A 16693-nucleotide genomic window follows, 5' to 3' on the forward strand; every position below is an offset into this window, starting at 1 on the left:
ATTCTGGTGGTTACACACTACCATGCTCATGTAGCTGTTTCCAGAGCAGGGATTCCCAGAAATAGACCTTCTGAATTTAGGACTAAACATGTTTAAACTTCAGTAGCTGCTGTCAGATTTGTAACTTTCCAATTTTATTCACACCGACCATATAGAAGAGAAAACATTTGAATTTAATTGCCCATTGAAGACATTACAGAAATGTTGGGTCAGGCCTGGTGTTTTGTGATAACAGCTATATTTCATATCTGTGGGTCTGAAGCACTTCACCAGCTTCTTTTTGCTTTAATAAAATCTTTTGTAGTAACAAAAAGTTATAGCACCTTTAACAAATGCCTTAAATAGATGTATTTGCTGTATATATGTTTTCATGGCATGTGCAGAGTTCTGTCATTAACTTGGCAAAGGAGGATTATTTTTTTCCTGGAAACAAGAGTATAGGCAAATTATCTTAAGTGAAAATAAACAATATCTTAAAAAATAAAATGCAACATTGGACAATAAGAAGCTCAATCATATTAGAAATTCCTTATTAGAAATAGTAAGAATACAACTTCCTATTGTTCAACTGACATGAAGTTTTAGTTATACTAGATGAATAAATTGCAGCCATTTGCTATACAACATAGTGCTTGTAGTTAACGGCATGGTGTTGTACACTTGGAGATTTTTAAGAGGGTAAACCCAACATTATGAGTTCTTACCACAGAGACACAAATAAAGACAAAAACCAAGAGACACAAAGACACTTTGGGGATTAATAGATATATCTATTGCTCTGATTGTGGTGATGGTGTCATGGGTGTTTGCATACATTCATACTCATAAAGTTATGCATATTAAGTATGCAGTTTTTTATTTTTAACTATATTGTATCGATTATACTATTACAGTTGTCCTCATTTTTCCTCCTTTGCCCCCTTCCACCCAGCACACTCCACTCCCTAAGGCAACACCACCACCATTGTTCATGTCCATGGGTCATGCATATAAGTTCTTCGATTACTTTGTTTCCTATACTGTACTTTACATCCCTATTGGCTCTTCTGTAACTATCTATTTGTACTTCTTTTTAAAAAAAATTTATTTAGTTATTTTTCAAATACAGTTTTTTTGTCTATTTCTCCCATCCCAGCCTCCCCCGCCCCTCGCTCCCAACCTCCCTCCCATTTCCACCTCCCTTAGTTCTCTTCCCTGTGTCCTTCCTATTTGTTCCTCCAAATCCCTCCCCCCTTTTCCCCTTAACTTCCCTTCCCTGTCCCCTCTGGTCGCTGTCCCCTTATTCTCTATTTCAGTGTCTTTGTTTTGTTTTGTTTTTTCTGCTTGCTTGTTTTGTTGTTTAGCTTCCTGTTAAAGGTGAGATCATATGGTATTTGTCTTTCAATGCCTGACCTATTTCACTCAGCATAATGCTTTCCAGTTCCATCCATGTTGTTGCAAAGGGTAGTAGCTCCTTCTTTCTCTCTGCTGCATAGAATTCCATTGTGTATATGTACCACAATTTTTTGATCCATTCATTTACTGACGGGCACCTAGGTTGCTTCCAACTCTTGGCTATTGTAAATTGTGCTGCTATGAACATTGTGGTGCATAGGTTCTTTGATATTGATGTTTTATGATTCTTAGGATATAATCCTAGCAGTGGAATTGTTGGGTCAAAAGGCAGGTCGATTTTTATTTTTCTGAGAAAATTCCATACTGTTTTCCATAATGGTTCAACCAGTCTGCACTCCCACCAACAGTGAACTAAGGTCCCCTTTTCCCCACACCCTCTCCAACATTTGTTGTTTGTTGCTTTGTTTATGATAGCCATCCTGACTGGTGTAAAGTGGTATCTCATTGTGGTTTTAATTTGCATCTCTCTGATAGCTAACGATATGGAGCATCTCTTCATGTGTCTCTGAATGTTCTGTATGTCCTCCTTGGAGAAGTGTCTGTTCAAGTCCTTTTCCCATTTTTTAATTGGGTTGGGTGTCTTCTTAGAGTGGAGTCGTGTAAGTTCTTTGTGTATTTTGGAGATTAAACCTTTGTCTGAGGTATCATTGGCAAATATGTTTTCCCATACAGTTGGTTGTCTTGCTAATTTAATACTGTTTTCTTTAGCCACGCAGAAGCTTTTAATTTTGATGAGATCCCATTTGTTTATACTTTCCTTTATATTCCTTGCTCTAGGAAACATATCAGTAAAAAAGTTGCTGCATGAAATATCTGAGATTTTTTTGCTGATGTTCTCCTCTAGGATTTTAATGGTGTCATGGCTTATATTTAAGTCTTTTATCCATCTTGAATTTATTTTGGTGTATGGTGTAAGTTGGTGCTCAAGTTTCATTTTTTTGCATGTTGCTGTCCAGTTCTCCCAGCACCATTTGTTGAAGAGGCTATCTTTACTCCATTTTATGTTACTGCCCCCTTTGTCAAATATTAATTGACTGTAGAGAGTTGGTTTGATTTCTGGGCTCTCTGTTCTGTTCCATTGGTCTATGTGCCTGTTGTTATGCCAGTACCAGGCTGTTTTGATTACAGTGGCTTTGTAATACAGTTTGCTATCAGGTACTGTGATCCCTCCTACTTTGTTCTTCTTTCTCAAAAGTGCAGCTGCTATTCTGGGTCGTTTATGGTTCCATATACATTTTTGAAGTGTTTGTTCTATGTCTGTGAAATATGCCATTGGTACTTTAATAGGTATTGCATTGAATGTGTATATTGCTTGTCCATACTACCCAAAGCAATATTTGTACTTCTTAATCCCCTCACCTCTTTACCCATTCTCCCCCTCCCCCCTCCATTTGGCAACCTTCCAGTAACTCACTTCTTTTCTCTTGCTTTTAAGAGTCTCTCTTTATCTTCAACCTTTGGACTTTTATTTTTAATATGTTTTATTAATTATGCCATTACAGTTGCTCTATTTCCCCTCCTTCATTCCCCTCCACCCTGCACACCCCCTCCCCCACCATTCCCCCCTTTAGTTTATGACCACGTGTCTCAAGTTCTTTAGATTATAATTTCCCATACTATTCTTGCCCTCCCCCATATTTTCTACCTACTGTCTATGCTACTTATTTTCTGTACCTTCTCCCCCCCTTCTCCTTCTCCCACTCCCCTGTTGCTAACCCTCCATGTGATCTCCATTTCTGTGGTTCTGCTCCTGATCTAGCTGTTCTCTTTGCTTTTGTTTTAGGTGTGGTTCTTAATAACTGTGAGTTTGCTGTCCTTTCACTGTTCATGGTTTTTTATCTTCTTTTTCTTTGATAAATCCCTTTAACATTTCATATAATAAGGGCTTGGTGATGATGAACTCCTTAAATTTGACCTTATCTGAGAAGCACTTTATCTGCCCTTCCATTCTAAATGAAAGCTTTGCTGGATAGAGCAATCTTGGATGTAGGTTTTTGCCTTTCATGACTTGGAATGCTTCTTTCCAGCCCCTTCTTGCCTGTAAGGTCTCCTTTGAGAAATCAGCTGACACTCTGATGGGAACTCCTTTGTAGGTGACTGTCCCCTTATCTCTTGCTGCTTCTAGATTCTCTCCTTCATTTTAATCTTGGGTAATGTAATTATGATGTGCCTTGGTGTGTTCTTCCTTGGGTCCAACTTCTTTGGGACTCTCTGAGCTTCCTGGATTTCCTAGAAGTCTATTTCCTTTGCCAGCTTGGGGAAGTTCTCCTTTATTATTTGTTCAAATAAGTGTTCCACTTGTTGCTGTTCCTCTTCCCCTTCTGGTGCCCCTATAATTTGATTGTTGGAACATTTAAAGATGTCCTGGAGGTTCCTAAGCCTCTCCTCATTTTTTTTGAATTCTTGTTTTTTCATTGTTTTCTGTTTGGTCATTTTTTTCTTCCTTCTGATCCACTCCATTGATTTGAGTCTCAGTTTCCTTCCCATCACTATTGGTTCCCTGTGCATTTTGCTTCATTTCACTTAGTGAAGCCTTCATTTGTTCATCTTATTTGTGACTAAAATCAACCAGTTCTGTGAGTATCCTGATCACACCAGTGTTTTGAATTATGCATTTGATAGGTTGGCTGTTTCTTGGTCGCTTAGAAGTATTGGCTCTGGGGCTTTGAACTGTTTTCCTGCTTGAGCCATAATGTTTTGGTCTGTTTGCACCTGTTACGCATGAGGGGCGGAGCCTTAGGTATTCACCAGGGTGAGGCAACTCAGGTCGCTGGGTTGTGATGCTTTATGTGGGGGCAGGGTCAGAGAGGGGCAATGGCGTTTTTTTCTGCTCTCTCAGATTTTGGTTCCCTCTGCTGCTTCCCACCTGCAAATTGGGCCCTTCTGATGGTAGTTCCAGATGTGTGGGCTTATGCACCCTCCAGGACACTGTAGGTCTCTCCAACGAACTCTCTGCGAGCTTGGGAGCCTCTCCTGGCACCTCGATCCCCGTAAGTTTTTCCAATTGGTGCTTTTAGGCTTTATTTCCTGGCGCTGGGGCCCTGCATTGTGCGGTCTGTCTCACAGTTTGTTTTTGCACCTGGCTTATCTGCGCGTGAATGTGTGACCGCGGTCAGCCAGTCGCCTTGTACCCTCACTGGGTCTGCCTGTTGCCACCCCACACCTGGGATCTGCCAACTGCTGCTTGTGCACCTGGGTGGGGTCCTGCTGCTTTTTTCTGTGCAGCCCGCTGACTCTACCCCTCTTATCGGTCTGGATGAATGGTTCCTTGTTGTCAGACTTCGGTACAGTTTAATTTTCTCTCTGTTTTGGTTGCATTCTGGTTTTTAAATATTTGTTGTTCATAAACTTGGTTGTGCAAGGAGGTACAGTGTTTCCACCTATGCCTCCATCTTAACCTTTGGGCTTTTAATAATGATGTGTCTTGGAGTAAGCTTCTTAACATCCTTCATAATTGGGATTCTCTGTGTGTCTTGAACTTGCATGCCTATTTCCTTCACCAAATTAGGGAAGTTTTCTTTCACTATTCTTTCAGCTAGATTTTCAATTTCTTGTTCTTTCTCTTCTCGTTTTGGCACCCCTATGAGACAAATGTTGGAATGTTTGAAGTTGTCCCAGAAGCTGTTTATACTATCCCTGTTTTTTTAAAATTCTTTTTCTTGTTGTTCTGATTGGTTGTTTTTTTTCTTCCCTCTGTTACAGATCATTGATTTGATTCTCGACTTCATCCACTCTAGTGTTGTTTACCTGTAAATTGTTCTTTATTTCAGTTAGTGTATCCTTTGTTTCTTAATGGATCTTTTTTATGCTCTTGAGGTCCTCACTAAGTTCCTTGAGCATCCTTATAACCAGTGTTCTGAAGTCTGCATCCGATAGATTGCTCATTTCCATTTTGTTTAGCACTTTTTCTGAAGTTTTGATCTGTCCTTTCATTTGGGCCCTATTTCTTTGTCTCCTTATTTTGGTAGCCTCCCCATGTTTGTTTCTGTGTATTAGGTAGAACTGCTTTGACTCTGTATCTTGGCAGTGTGACCTAAGTAATAGGTGTCCTGTAAAGTCCAGTGGCACAGCCTTCCCTATCACTCAAGCTGGGTACTCAAGGTACACTTTTTGTGTGGGCTGAGTACATCCTCCTCTTGTAGTTGAGCCTTGGAAGGATTGGCTGTGTCCACAGATCACCAGCCTCTGCCCTCCATGGAGCATCAGTTGTGCAGGGGCAGGGGTGGTGGTACTCCTACATGGTCTGTAGCTGTCCACTTGGTGTGTTGGCCCTGAGGTTTCCCAGGCATTGCAGGCCAAGGTCAGCCCCAACCTGTGTTTTTCCCAGGACCACCCTGCCTGAGCTGTAAAGCAGTCTGACATGGCTGCTGCTTGTGCTGGACTTGGAGATTCCCAAATCAAGCCAATCTGTGACTAATCTGGCTGCCTCTAGGGCTCACTGAAGCCAGCTGTTGCTTATTTTGATAAAATTTAGGAGCCAAGACCAGCCATTCTTAAGGAAAAGAAGCTGGGATGAGCTTATAAGTTGGGTGGGCCTACAGCCTCTGTGGATCTCCAAGGTGGGTCACACATTGTAAGCTAGGTTGATGGAGTCTCAGATGTGGCACCAGCTTGCCAGCTCTGTGAGCACAGGGCTCAGCAAATGGACAGTGGTCTCTGCTCTCCCTGATGCCAGACACTTCAGTTCATCCCTGTATACCACTGGTGCCCTTCAAACTGCCACTCTGGTGCTGTAGCTCAGGGAGCAAGTCTGAGTAGTTGAGTCAGTGTTTGGGTTCTCTAAGAGGAACTTGCTTAGGGCTTCAGCATCCTCCTCCACCAATTCAATCCCAGGTGGTTTTCACAGCCAGAAGTTGTGGGGAATTATCTTCCTGGCATTGGCACCCTGGGCTGGGGGGCCTGGTATTGGTCTGGAACTCCTCACTCCTAAGATATCTGTCCTGAATTTTTATCCACATGGGTGTGGGGCCAGTCTATGCTCCTCTGACCAGTCTGTATGGATGTAGTTTCTTTAATTCTGTAGTTGTCAGACTTCCATTCAACTCGATTTCTGATGTTCCCAAGTGATGGTTGTTCTATATTGTACTTGTAATTTTGATGTGGTTGTGCAAAGAGGTGAGCCGGGTCTGCCTATGTCACCATCTTGACAAGAAGCTGTGCAGTTTTTAATTACATCAATTATACCTCAGTAAAGGTATAAAGAAGAAATAGTCATGAATGATATCTCAAGTTGTCTTAGTCTGCTTAAGATGCTGTTACAGAATACCATGGACTAGGTGATTTAAACAACCGAAATTTGTGTCTCACAGTTCTAGAAGCTAGGAAGTCTGAGATCAGGGTGCCAGCATGGTTGGAGTCTAGCGAAAGCTCTCTTCCTAGTTTGCAGATAGTGGTCCTGCAGTATCTTCACATGACAGAGAGAGAGAGAGAGAGAGAGAGAGAGAGAAGTCTCTCCTGTCTCTTACTTATAAGGGCACTAAGCCTATCATGGGGGCTCTACCCTCATGATCTAATCACCCTCAATGGTCCCACCTCTAATTGCCATCACATTGGAGGTTAGGACTGTAATAGATGAATTTTCAGGGACACAAGTATTCAGTCCATAATACAAGCCTAAACCAGTAAACTTGTGTAATATTTAACAGGGAAGCAACCTTTTTCTCATTGATAATAGAGTCAGCAGCCAATAGTGAAGATGAACTGCCATAATGTGCTTGGGTTTTCTTCCCCTGCCCTGTGTGTGTTAAATATTTGAGAGCAAAAGAGAAGAATTAAAGATACAATAAAATACATATATGGTTTACATACAGATACATCTCATGTGAAGAATGCATGTGTTGAAAAAATACAATGAAGGTTAAATTTTTAAAAAGAGTACATGTGTTTCTATTAAATTTGCCCCTTTTGGTTTTCTAATCTTTTTAGTACTGTTACACACAGAAAAGTGTATCAATCATAACTTGTGGATTTGGACTAAATGAACACACTTAGGTACTCAGTGCAGGTCAAGAAAGAGATTTCACCCACAAAACCCCTCTTTGTGCTTCCTTTGTGCCCCTCTCCAGGCACTGTCTCCACCGAGCACCCTATTCTTGGTGTTGAAATTCTTGTACTAGAGACTAATTTTGCTTATTTTCTTTGTATCATTGATGCCACTGTGATACAAGAGAATTTTCAAAATTTTAACATGTAATCTCACTATTCCATTGATACAGGGTACAAAACACCTCATATTTTGACAAGTACTTGCAGAAAAACTAATTCTATTAAAATGACTCTTCATACTTTTACAGCAAAATGGTTTTGGTCTCATGGAATTCTACAGACTTTGCCCATTTAATTTGAATCTTATGATAGTTGCTGGCCCTTAGTGGAAATTTCCATTGGTATATATACTATAATAGCTTACTAGTTGTAAATGTTTTACTTTGTTTGCCTGTAGTCCATAATAAGGAATGGAAAAGAACTACATAAGCAGCAACTGTTGGTTTTCCTTGACTGATAAAATGTTTTACACAAGTGCTTACAGTTGTCAGAGCAAATGTCTGAGACAAATATAAATTCTGTTTTTTCTTTGAGAGGAAGCTTTTGCTTTTGCCTTCATGTGCAGTTTTGAAATTCTGCAGATTGTGAAAGCAAGCAGATTTTCCTAGAGCAGTGATTTTCAACCAGTGTGCCGTGGCACCCTGGTGTGCCACAAGAATTTTTAAAATATGCAGTACCTGACTAAGTAGTCAGGGGCACTGACTCTTTACCCTTAGAGTATCAAATAAAAAATGACAACAGCCAACACAACAATAGCCATCCAGTGTGAATAAATAAAAATTATACCTATTTTTGTCAGATAGGCAAAATATATATTTTTTGGTGTGCCACAGAATTTTAGTAATTAATTTAGGTATGCTATGACATGAGAAAGGTTGAAATTTGCTGGCGTAGAGTGAGATGACATTTCTCTACACAATGTTGCATTTTTTTGCCCAGTGGGCTATGGCTGGTGGGAGAGACCACACCCATGCACACTTTCACCCATATGCAGCATCTCTATAAAATGAGATTAACTTGTGGTTAATTAGCGAAGGGTTCAGGAACTTATGTTGGTCAAGGTTTAACAACCAACTCTCCAAGGAACATGGGAAAAGAGGGCTGATTTGTCATGCTTGCTAATTTCTCTGGTATAAATTCTGCTACCATGGCCAGTTGTAAGCAAGCTGCATTGGATCATCGAAGATGGGGTTAGGAAGAGAGGTGCAAAATTGGCTCTCAAGCTGTACACAGCACACTGATGTAAGGAGGCTGCACAGGGCAGGAGAAAATGCACACTTCTCCCTCAGCTCCTCATGGGCCTCAAAGTTACCAACAGGCACATAGTAGCCACCAACACTGTCCACACAGGTAGGGCTGCTGGTTTTGGGAAGCCCTTTCTGGGGGGTACCTTTTATACTTATGTCAGAAACAGGACAAACTTACACAAGAATGCTGTGCTCTTAACACAATTGTCACAGGCAGCCAAGATTACTCCCCAAAAGTCTGCATTTTGTGGATAGCAGCATAGAAGCCAAGTAGTGCCTGGAGGATCCTGGAGCCATGATCTCCCTCATGAGCTCTCCAGCTTCCTCTACCACTCGCCCCTCACTCACTCCACGAAGATCCCTCCTTGATGGTTCCCAAACATGCCAAGCATACTGCTACCTCAGGGCCTTTGCATGTGCTATTTCCTTGGCCTGGTACTGTTCCCCCAGGTGTCTGCATGGCTGACTCTTTTACCCCCCCCACCCTTTTTTCTGTTCAAAAGTCATCAGAGAGATGTGCCCTGAACGTTGGGCTTAACATCATGACCTTTTACTCCACCTTAATGCCAATCCCTGCTTATTTACTTATTTTTGTAGTACTTTTCACCCTCTACCATGTTATTAATTTGCTGTGCAATTTATTGCCCATCTCCCTCATTCTAATGTAAGAACCCTCAGGGCAGGGACTTTGTTGTTCTCTATCATGTCTTCAGTGCTGGTACTCATAGTAGGTACTTAATCAACATGTATGAATGGATCTTTTCCCACTGGGAACCATCCTCCTGCTGTTTCTGTTCTCATATCCCTAGGATGGCAAGAAATTTGTCACACAGTTGCTCGTGGCTGTTCTCCTAAGCCGTATACTCAGTCATTTGGCTCTTACACTTTTTTTCTCTAGGGGGCTTAGCTAGTTGATTATTTATAATATTCCTTAGACTAACCAAATGTACTTTCTTTTAAATTTTTTTATTGTTCAATTATAGTTGTCCCCATTTTCCCCCCATTACGCTCCTCCACCCTACCACACCCACCTCCCACATTCAGTCCTCCCCCCCATTGTCTTTGTCCATGGGTCCTTTATACATGTTCCTTAATTACCCTTTCCCATCTTTCCCCATTGTCCCCCTCCCTGCTCCCCTCTGGTCAGTTAGTTCGTTCTTCATTTTCATGTCTCTGATTCTATTTTGCTCACTTGTTTTGTTGATTAGGTTCCACTTACAGGTGAGATCATATGGTATTTTTCTTTCACCACCTGGCTTATTTCACTGAGCATAATGCTCTCTAGTTCCATCTATGCTGTCTTATTTAAAATTTACTGTTGTTATGTATTAATATTGTAATCTATGGCTCTTCTGAAACTGAGATTTTGGACATTCCTTCTGAGGCTGATTTTGTGCAAAATTTAAGGACAGGGAATAGTGGTGGAGGGAGAGGACAGAGTTGTTTTTTAAAAGCATGAAAATCCGGTTAGTCATGGTAGGCTAACTGCTAAAACAAATAGCCCCCAAATAGCAGTGTATTTACATGAAAAAAGTGTATTCTTGTCTCATGTCCTATGTAGGTTGGCTGGGTTCTATTCCATCTTGTACTGAATGAGAAAAGATAATATAGAGTACTTATGTGGAGGGTGCTATGAGCCAGGCCCAGAGCTCATGCACACCCCTCCTCTCACATCCCATTGGTCAGAATACATACCATCATGTGCCCCCATCTCGCTTCAAGGGAGGCAGTAAAAAACGTTCTAGCTATGTGCCCAGGGAGAAAAAGAAACAAAGATTGGTGAACACCGACTGGTATCTTCCATATTCTTGCTTCTCCAAACATTTTTTCAGGTCATTCAACTTAGTTGGGCTATTCTCATGCTCATTTTAGAGTTTTCATGATATGTTGATAGAAGTTGAAAGGCCAGTCACTGTGTACTTACTATGTGCTTATTGTTTCTATTTCAAATTTAGATCATTTGCTCTAAACTGGGTTAGAGATAACAAATGAATTTTTGTTATCTCTAGAAACATTAGAAAATGTTTCTGGTGTTCCAAATTATGGCAAATATATTGTTCTTTCCCCTACACCTCTATTGAAAGTAAAATAGCAGAAGTTATTGACCATAGAATTAAACCAAAAAACAATTCTTTGCGTGGATCAAGCTACTGACTTTTGTATTTGATCCCTGCAGCAGCAAACTCTTAAATGGAATTTCACAGCCACTTCCATTAAAGGAATAAGGTAAGATCATAAAGGAAAATGTAATTATTTTTTAAAATATAGATAATGATAATGTTTTATTGCTTTAATATTTCCGCTTATTTATAACATGTAATCTTGTAATTTTTAAAAGACGCCAAAATGGACTTTTCTCTTTCATTGCCCTATCTGAGCTCGTTCATAATGTATTGCTAGTAAGGACTTCTTGTTATAACAGAGTAGCTTTTTTGGTATGCAACAGACCAAATTCTGTTGTCTCAAGCATTTTTTAAAAAATGAAGTTTTATCTGCAGAAAGAGAAAGTGTTTCTTCTTTGATCCAATAATGTGCAAGTATTCAGGGACCCCCCCCCCAACCCTTCCCAAACTAAAGCTTGGAGTTGCTTGGTAATGACCCTTGGCTGTGGTCTCCTGGACATTGTTATTAATGAAGGAGTGGGGCTGTGTGTTCTAAGGACAGGTGTGATGCTCGCTCTTTGGGTCAGAAGCAGTGATTATTTGAGCCTAAACCACGTGGCTACACTCTTGAGTCTCACCCTGCCAGCACATCTGAGAGTAGGTGCAGGTCTGAAGTAGATATGGCTTGTGATCCCTCTTTTGCTGTTTAACCTTGGAAAAGTCACTCAACCTTTCTAGGTCTCAGTTTCTTCTAGTTTCTATCAAAGTAGGGTCTTGGACCGCTGCTCTATATCCTTTCTCTGATTGAGTCCATAGGCCACTGAGTGAATTACCTGTTATCTCCAGACACAGTATGATCCTGTCCTAGACACATCAGTGTTTAAATTAGGATAATGTTTATGTTGCTTTAAAGGAAGAGAACTGACTTAAGAACAGAGTAGGGCATTTGAATAATACTATTCAGAAAAATAACATAATTCAAAAAACATTGAATGTTTTCAAAAATTTATTACTTAGTAACTAAGTTGTATGAGAACATATAGTAAATAACCTTCTGTTTGTACCCTCTCATAGAGATACCTCTTGCTGCTATGTCAGCCATCAACAGGAATGTGCAAAGGGCCCAGGGTGAATCAAACACTGGGACCAATGTTGACATGAAGAACATGTGTTGAACATTCCTATTGCTGTTCAACTAACTAGTAGTTCTTTATGGCTTGCTTTTCAAAACTCACTCATATATAACCTAGTCTTAATTCTTTTTGAATCACCCTGTACAGCTTGAGCTGTGCCAACTCAGTATTTGTTATGTAATTCATAATATATGAAGAGTGGTCAAAGGAGCTATGGATCTCAGGAAGAGATTATTTAGAAGGGCAAAATGAGGGCCATTGTGTGGCTTTGGCCCAGTGTGTTGTGTAAAGAATTTTTCAGCAGAGAACTCCATCAGTAGATGGAGTGTAGTGATTTTTTTTGTCACTGGATATGTTGAGACAAGCTTAATTACCTCTTAAGACAGAAAACTGTACTTGAACAATAATTAAATTAAAAAACAAAACAAAACCAAAAAAAGAAGCTATAGAGTCAGATCCAGACCTTGGTTAGGAATGGGCCAGGTAACATTTAAAAGCCTTTCTTGAACTAAGATGCCATGTTTATTTCTCCTTCCCTTGTATAGCTACAGATATTGTGTCCTGATATTTTTAAGTCTAGAAATTCCTTTATTATGATCAATTATTTCACAAATACCTTTCCTGTCTTTTTTTGTAAAATTATAAACTCTTAAAGACAGAGACTATATTTTATTTCCTTTTCTGCTTCCCATATGCTTTGCTTAGCACTGAATACTTAGTAAGTTCTTGATATAGTCAGTTAATGAATACAAACTCAAATATAAGCAAGATAAATGTCCCTACTATTTAAATTTCATAGAGAAATAAAAGTCAAATTTGGGGGATATTTGTTAAAGCAAGAAATCTTAAAAATTTGTGAAATGGAAGAAAATCTGTTACTAGATTTTTTCAAAATTTTAAAATTAATATTGTAACATATAAAAGAATCATCCTTATGTTTTACATTTTTACAGCATATCCCGTTTTGATGAACGATATTGTTTTCTTTTTGTCAATGGCAATTCTGATGACTTTCAAATCTACTTTTCCACCAAAGAGCACTGTAGTAGGTGAGTTATAGCTGATTCAAGTATTTACAATATAATTATGGTGAATCATTTAAAAAAAAAGGTCTTTGCTGTGAAAATATTTATTTGCTCTACTTCCTTTCCTGAAATTTTAACTTATGGAAAATTATTTTTACAGCTTTTTAAAGATATGATATGCATACCATGCAATTCACCCATTTAAAGTATACAATTTAATCTTTTTAGTGTGTTTACAGTTTTGCAATCATCACCACAATCTATTTTTAGAATATTTTCATCACTCCCAAAAGAAACCTAATATCTATTACCAGTCACTCCCCATTTTCCCTCTAACCTTAGCCCCAGGCAACCATTAATCTACTTTCTATCTCTATGGATTTGCCTGTTCTTGATATTTCACATAAATAAAATACAATTTGTGATCTTTTGTGACTGGCTTTTTCCACCTAATATAAAGTTTTCAAGTTTATCTGTGTTGTAGTATGTATCAGTACTTCATTTCTTTTTGTGACTGAATAATATTCCATTGTATGGATAGACCACGTTTAATTTATCTGTTCATCATTTAAAGGCATTTTGGGTTGTTTCCACATTTTGGCTATTATAAATAATACTACTGTGAACATTCGTGTGCAAGCTTTTGTGTGGACATGTTTGCATTTCTCCTGGAGCTAAATTTCTGTTTTCTTATGTCTTATAGTAACTCTGTTCAACCTTTTGAGGAACTGCCAGACTTGTGGAAATTTCTTTAACTTGTACAATATTCTTCCCTGTCATCTTATCAGAGTCAAATCACTTGTAGGCAAATAAACTACTACCCAAGACTAGGAAGTGGCTGATATGGCCTAGCAGCATTTGTGAGAAAGATATATGGGTAATACTTGATAATTAAGCTTAATCTGTGTCAACAGAATGATGAGGCCACCTTGTGCATTTTCTTCTCATACCTCTCCTATGTAAGACCTTATTTCTCACCAATAACTGGAGTGTCTACAACTTAGATGATGGTCCCATTGTCCTTAGCACTGATTAAATCATTACTAGAACACTTGTCACAGGGCTAGACTTGCAGAGTATTACAAGGACACCTTTGAAGAATTATCTGTTAGTGGAATGACTCACAAACAAATCCTGGCGGAAACATTGAAAGGGAGGAAAGACTTATAGGGACATAATGAAATTACGTACTTTTCTAATGGGCTGTTGTGTAGAAAGGGGTTCTAAGGGAAACCTTAGTTCAGTATAAGTGAAACATTTCTCATTGAGTTTTTCAAAGAATGAGCTGCCTTGTGAGGTAATGAGTTATTTGTCCCTGGAGGTGTTCAAGCATCAATTCAGCAACTGGTGGGGATGCTATATAGAGGGGATCCAAGTATCATATGGGTATTTGAACTAGATTAGATAACCATTAAAGTGCCATGTGAAATCAATAAGTGGATTGATTGTTCCCTGAACTCGTAAAAGGTTGGTTTATATTTAATTGCAGTTTAATGTAAAGGTAGGGAACAAAAGTGATCATAATTAGCAGCATTTTTGTGACATTTGCTGTTGTAGGTTTTGCTCTTTGGTCAAAGAGATGATAAATGCAGAGGACAATACAATGGAAGTAGAGGGAGAGATGGTTGAGAACATCTTAGAGGTGAGTCATGGAAGACCTAGAACATGGAAAAAGTTATTTATTGTATTTTTGATGCTTAAAGAAAATGTCCTATTTTGTGTGAACATTTTTATATGTATATTTAAAAATACTCAATGAATGAGCTAACCATCACTATCCATGACTTTCAGAGATTAACTTTAATGCCTCTCTATAAAAAAACTTTACTTAGGGATCCTCTCAGCTAAGATGTTTAAGAAAAATATGTCATGGACTAGACTAAAATTTCCTTTCGGGCACAACCTCAGGAAAAGTTTTTTGTCTAAGCCAATTAATAATGTTTGTAAGATTAAAAGAGAAATAGTTGACCAACTGGAAGCAGGCTTTTTCACTTATGCCTACAGTGACTTTAGTTATAGCTACTTGCACATAATATATTAAATATAACAGTTTAAAAATCATTTTTGAGAAAGTAGGATATCATAAGCTCTTTTGAATAGCACAATTGTAGTCCATCATTACACATATATTTAAATCTTATGCAATTATTCAGATTTGCCATTAATTCAGGTTTTCCCAATGATTACAATTTAATGAAATTTTATAATACTTTCAAGTTAGACTGAAATTAATTCCTTGAGGCCTCTTTCAGGATAATATCAAAGAGGTCATTTTAATAATAGAGTTAGGTACTTGAATTCCTAGCTTTGAATCAGAATTTATTGTAGAAATGAACTGAGTGATGTAGTTTGAAGATAACAGATGTGGGGCAGAGAAAGGTGTAAGATAAAAAGCCTCTATGGAGCAGGCTGAGGATGTCTGCTTTAATTGGACAATGATGGGGACGCATTAATAAACTTAATTGTCACGAGCACCACTAGAAGTAAATGGGAAGAGACATGCATGCATGTTGTTCTGTGCACTTCTGTAACTCGACACAGTAGAGCATAGGAAATGACAGAGAGTCTGTTGCTGCTTCTGCCTTACATAAGTATTGCTCACCCTAGAGTTCCATTTGTTTTTGTTTTTTAGATTTTTATTTATTTATCTTTAGAGGGGAAGAGAAGGAGACAAACATCAGTCTATGGTTGCCCCTTGTGGGTCCCCTGCTGGGAACAGGCCTGCAACCCAGGCATGTGCCCTGACTGGGAATTGAACTATGATCCCTTGGTTCGCAGGCCCGTGCTCAATCCACTGAGCTACATCAGCCAGGGCCCATTTGTTTTAATCCTTGAGAAGAAATAAGTAGAATGCAGCTGTGCACCAACTTTTGATAAGTTTTGAGGAACAAAATAGCAATCCTAATTGTAGGTCAATTTTTGTGGTATGTGTAACACTAGGTTTATACATGTAAAGGTGGGGGCAACCCCACATGCGTGCTTTGCATTAAGACAATTTCAATTTTACTGACCTTCAATTATTTTCTGGGCTATAGAAGGAGGTTTGTCGACTGACAAGCTGATAAGAGATCATGCAGGAAAACACTTATTTGGGGTAGTTGACATGCTAGGAAGCATTTTTAAATTGCAACATTAAAGTGGGGAGAATTCTTCAAAAGGTGAGCTAACTAAATTCATATGAGCCATATTTTTAAATTTCTTGGATTCCATTTTATAAAATCATGTTATGAATATGTGGGTAACTGAGAATTCTACCTCTTTAAAGTAAGTAAGTAATGAAAAGAACATAACCTAAGAAATGTGACCTGCTGGATACTCAAATAGCATTATTCATAAGTTTTTAAAAATTGCAGGACAATGTTTGGGCTTTTGCGGGGGGCTTCTCCACAAGTAGTGTGCTTTTTTAAAAATTCTGCTTTTCCTTCTTTAGTATGAGTATGACTACGATGCAAGTGGTAATCGGGTTATACTGGGGAGAGGTGCATACGGGATCGTGTATGCCGGAAGAGATCTGAGCAATCAAGTACGGATAGCTATCAAAGAAATCCCAGAGAGAGCGAGCAGGCAAGTGGGGCAGACCTTCCACATTTCTTCATTTACCACTTCTACAACCTAATCCTGTGTCCATCACTGACAGTGCAGATGATTTAAGGATGAAAGCATATGTCATAAAAAAATTGCAGTTCTCTTGTAATAAGGGTGATTTATGTTTGTTCTGTGCATATTATAAATGGATTGAGGAAATG

General features: G+C 38.9%; 1 protein-coding gene across 1 annotated transcript in view; it reads left to right on the forward strand.

The window, feature by feature from the left end:
• MAP3K15 (mitogen-activated protein kinase kinase kinase 15) overlaps positions 1-16693 on the forward strand; it is a 92376-nt gene that overhangs the window by 50696 nt on the left and 24987 nt on the right. The window contains exons 12-15 of the mRNA XM_037157445.2: positions 10864-10913; positions 12876-12971; positions 14505-14589; positions 16378-16511. Coding sequence (XP_037013340.2) covers positions 10864-10913; positions 12876-12971; positions 14505-14589; positions 16378-16511 — 365 coding nt within the window. The remainder of the gene's footprint in view (positions 1-10863; positions 10914-12875; positions 12972-14504; positions 14590-16377; positions 16512-16693) is intronic.

The sequence above is a fragment of the Artibeus jamaicensis genome, unplaced genomic scaffold (genome assembly GCF_021234435.1).
Source record: "Artibeus jamaicensis isolate MK-2021 breed Jamaican fruit bat unplaced genomic scaffold, CSHL_Jam_final scaffold_1283, whole genome shotgun sequence".
NCBI lineage: Eukaryota > Metazoa > Chordata > Mammalia > Chiroptera > Phyllostomidae > Artibeus > Artibeus jamaicensis.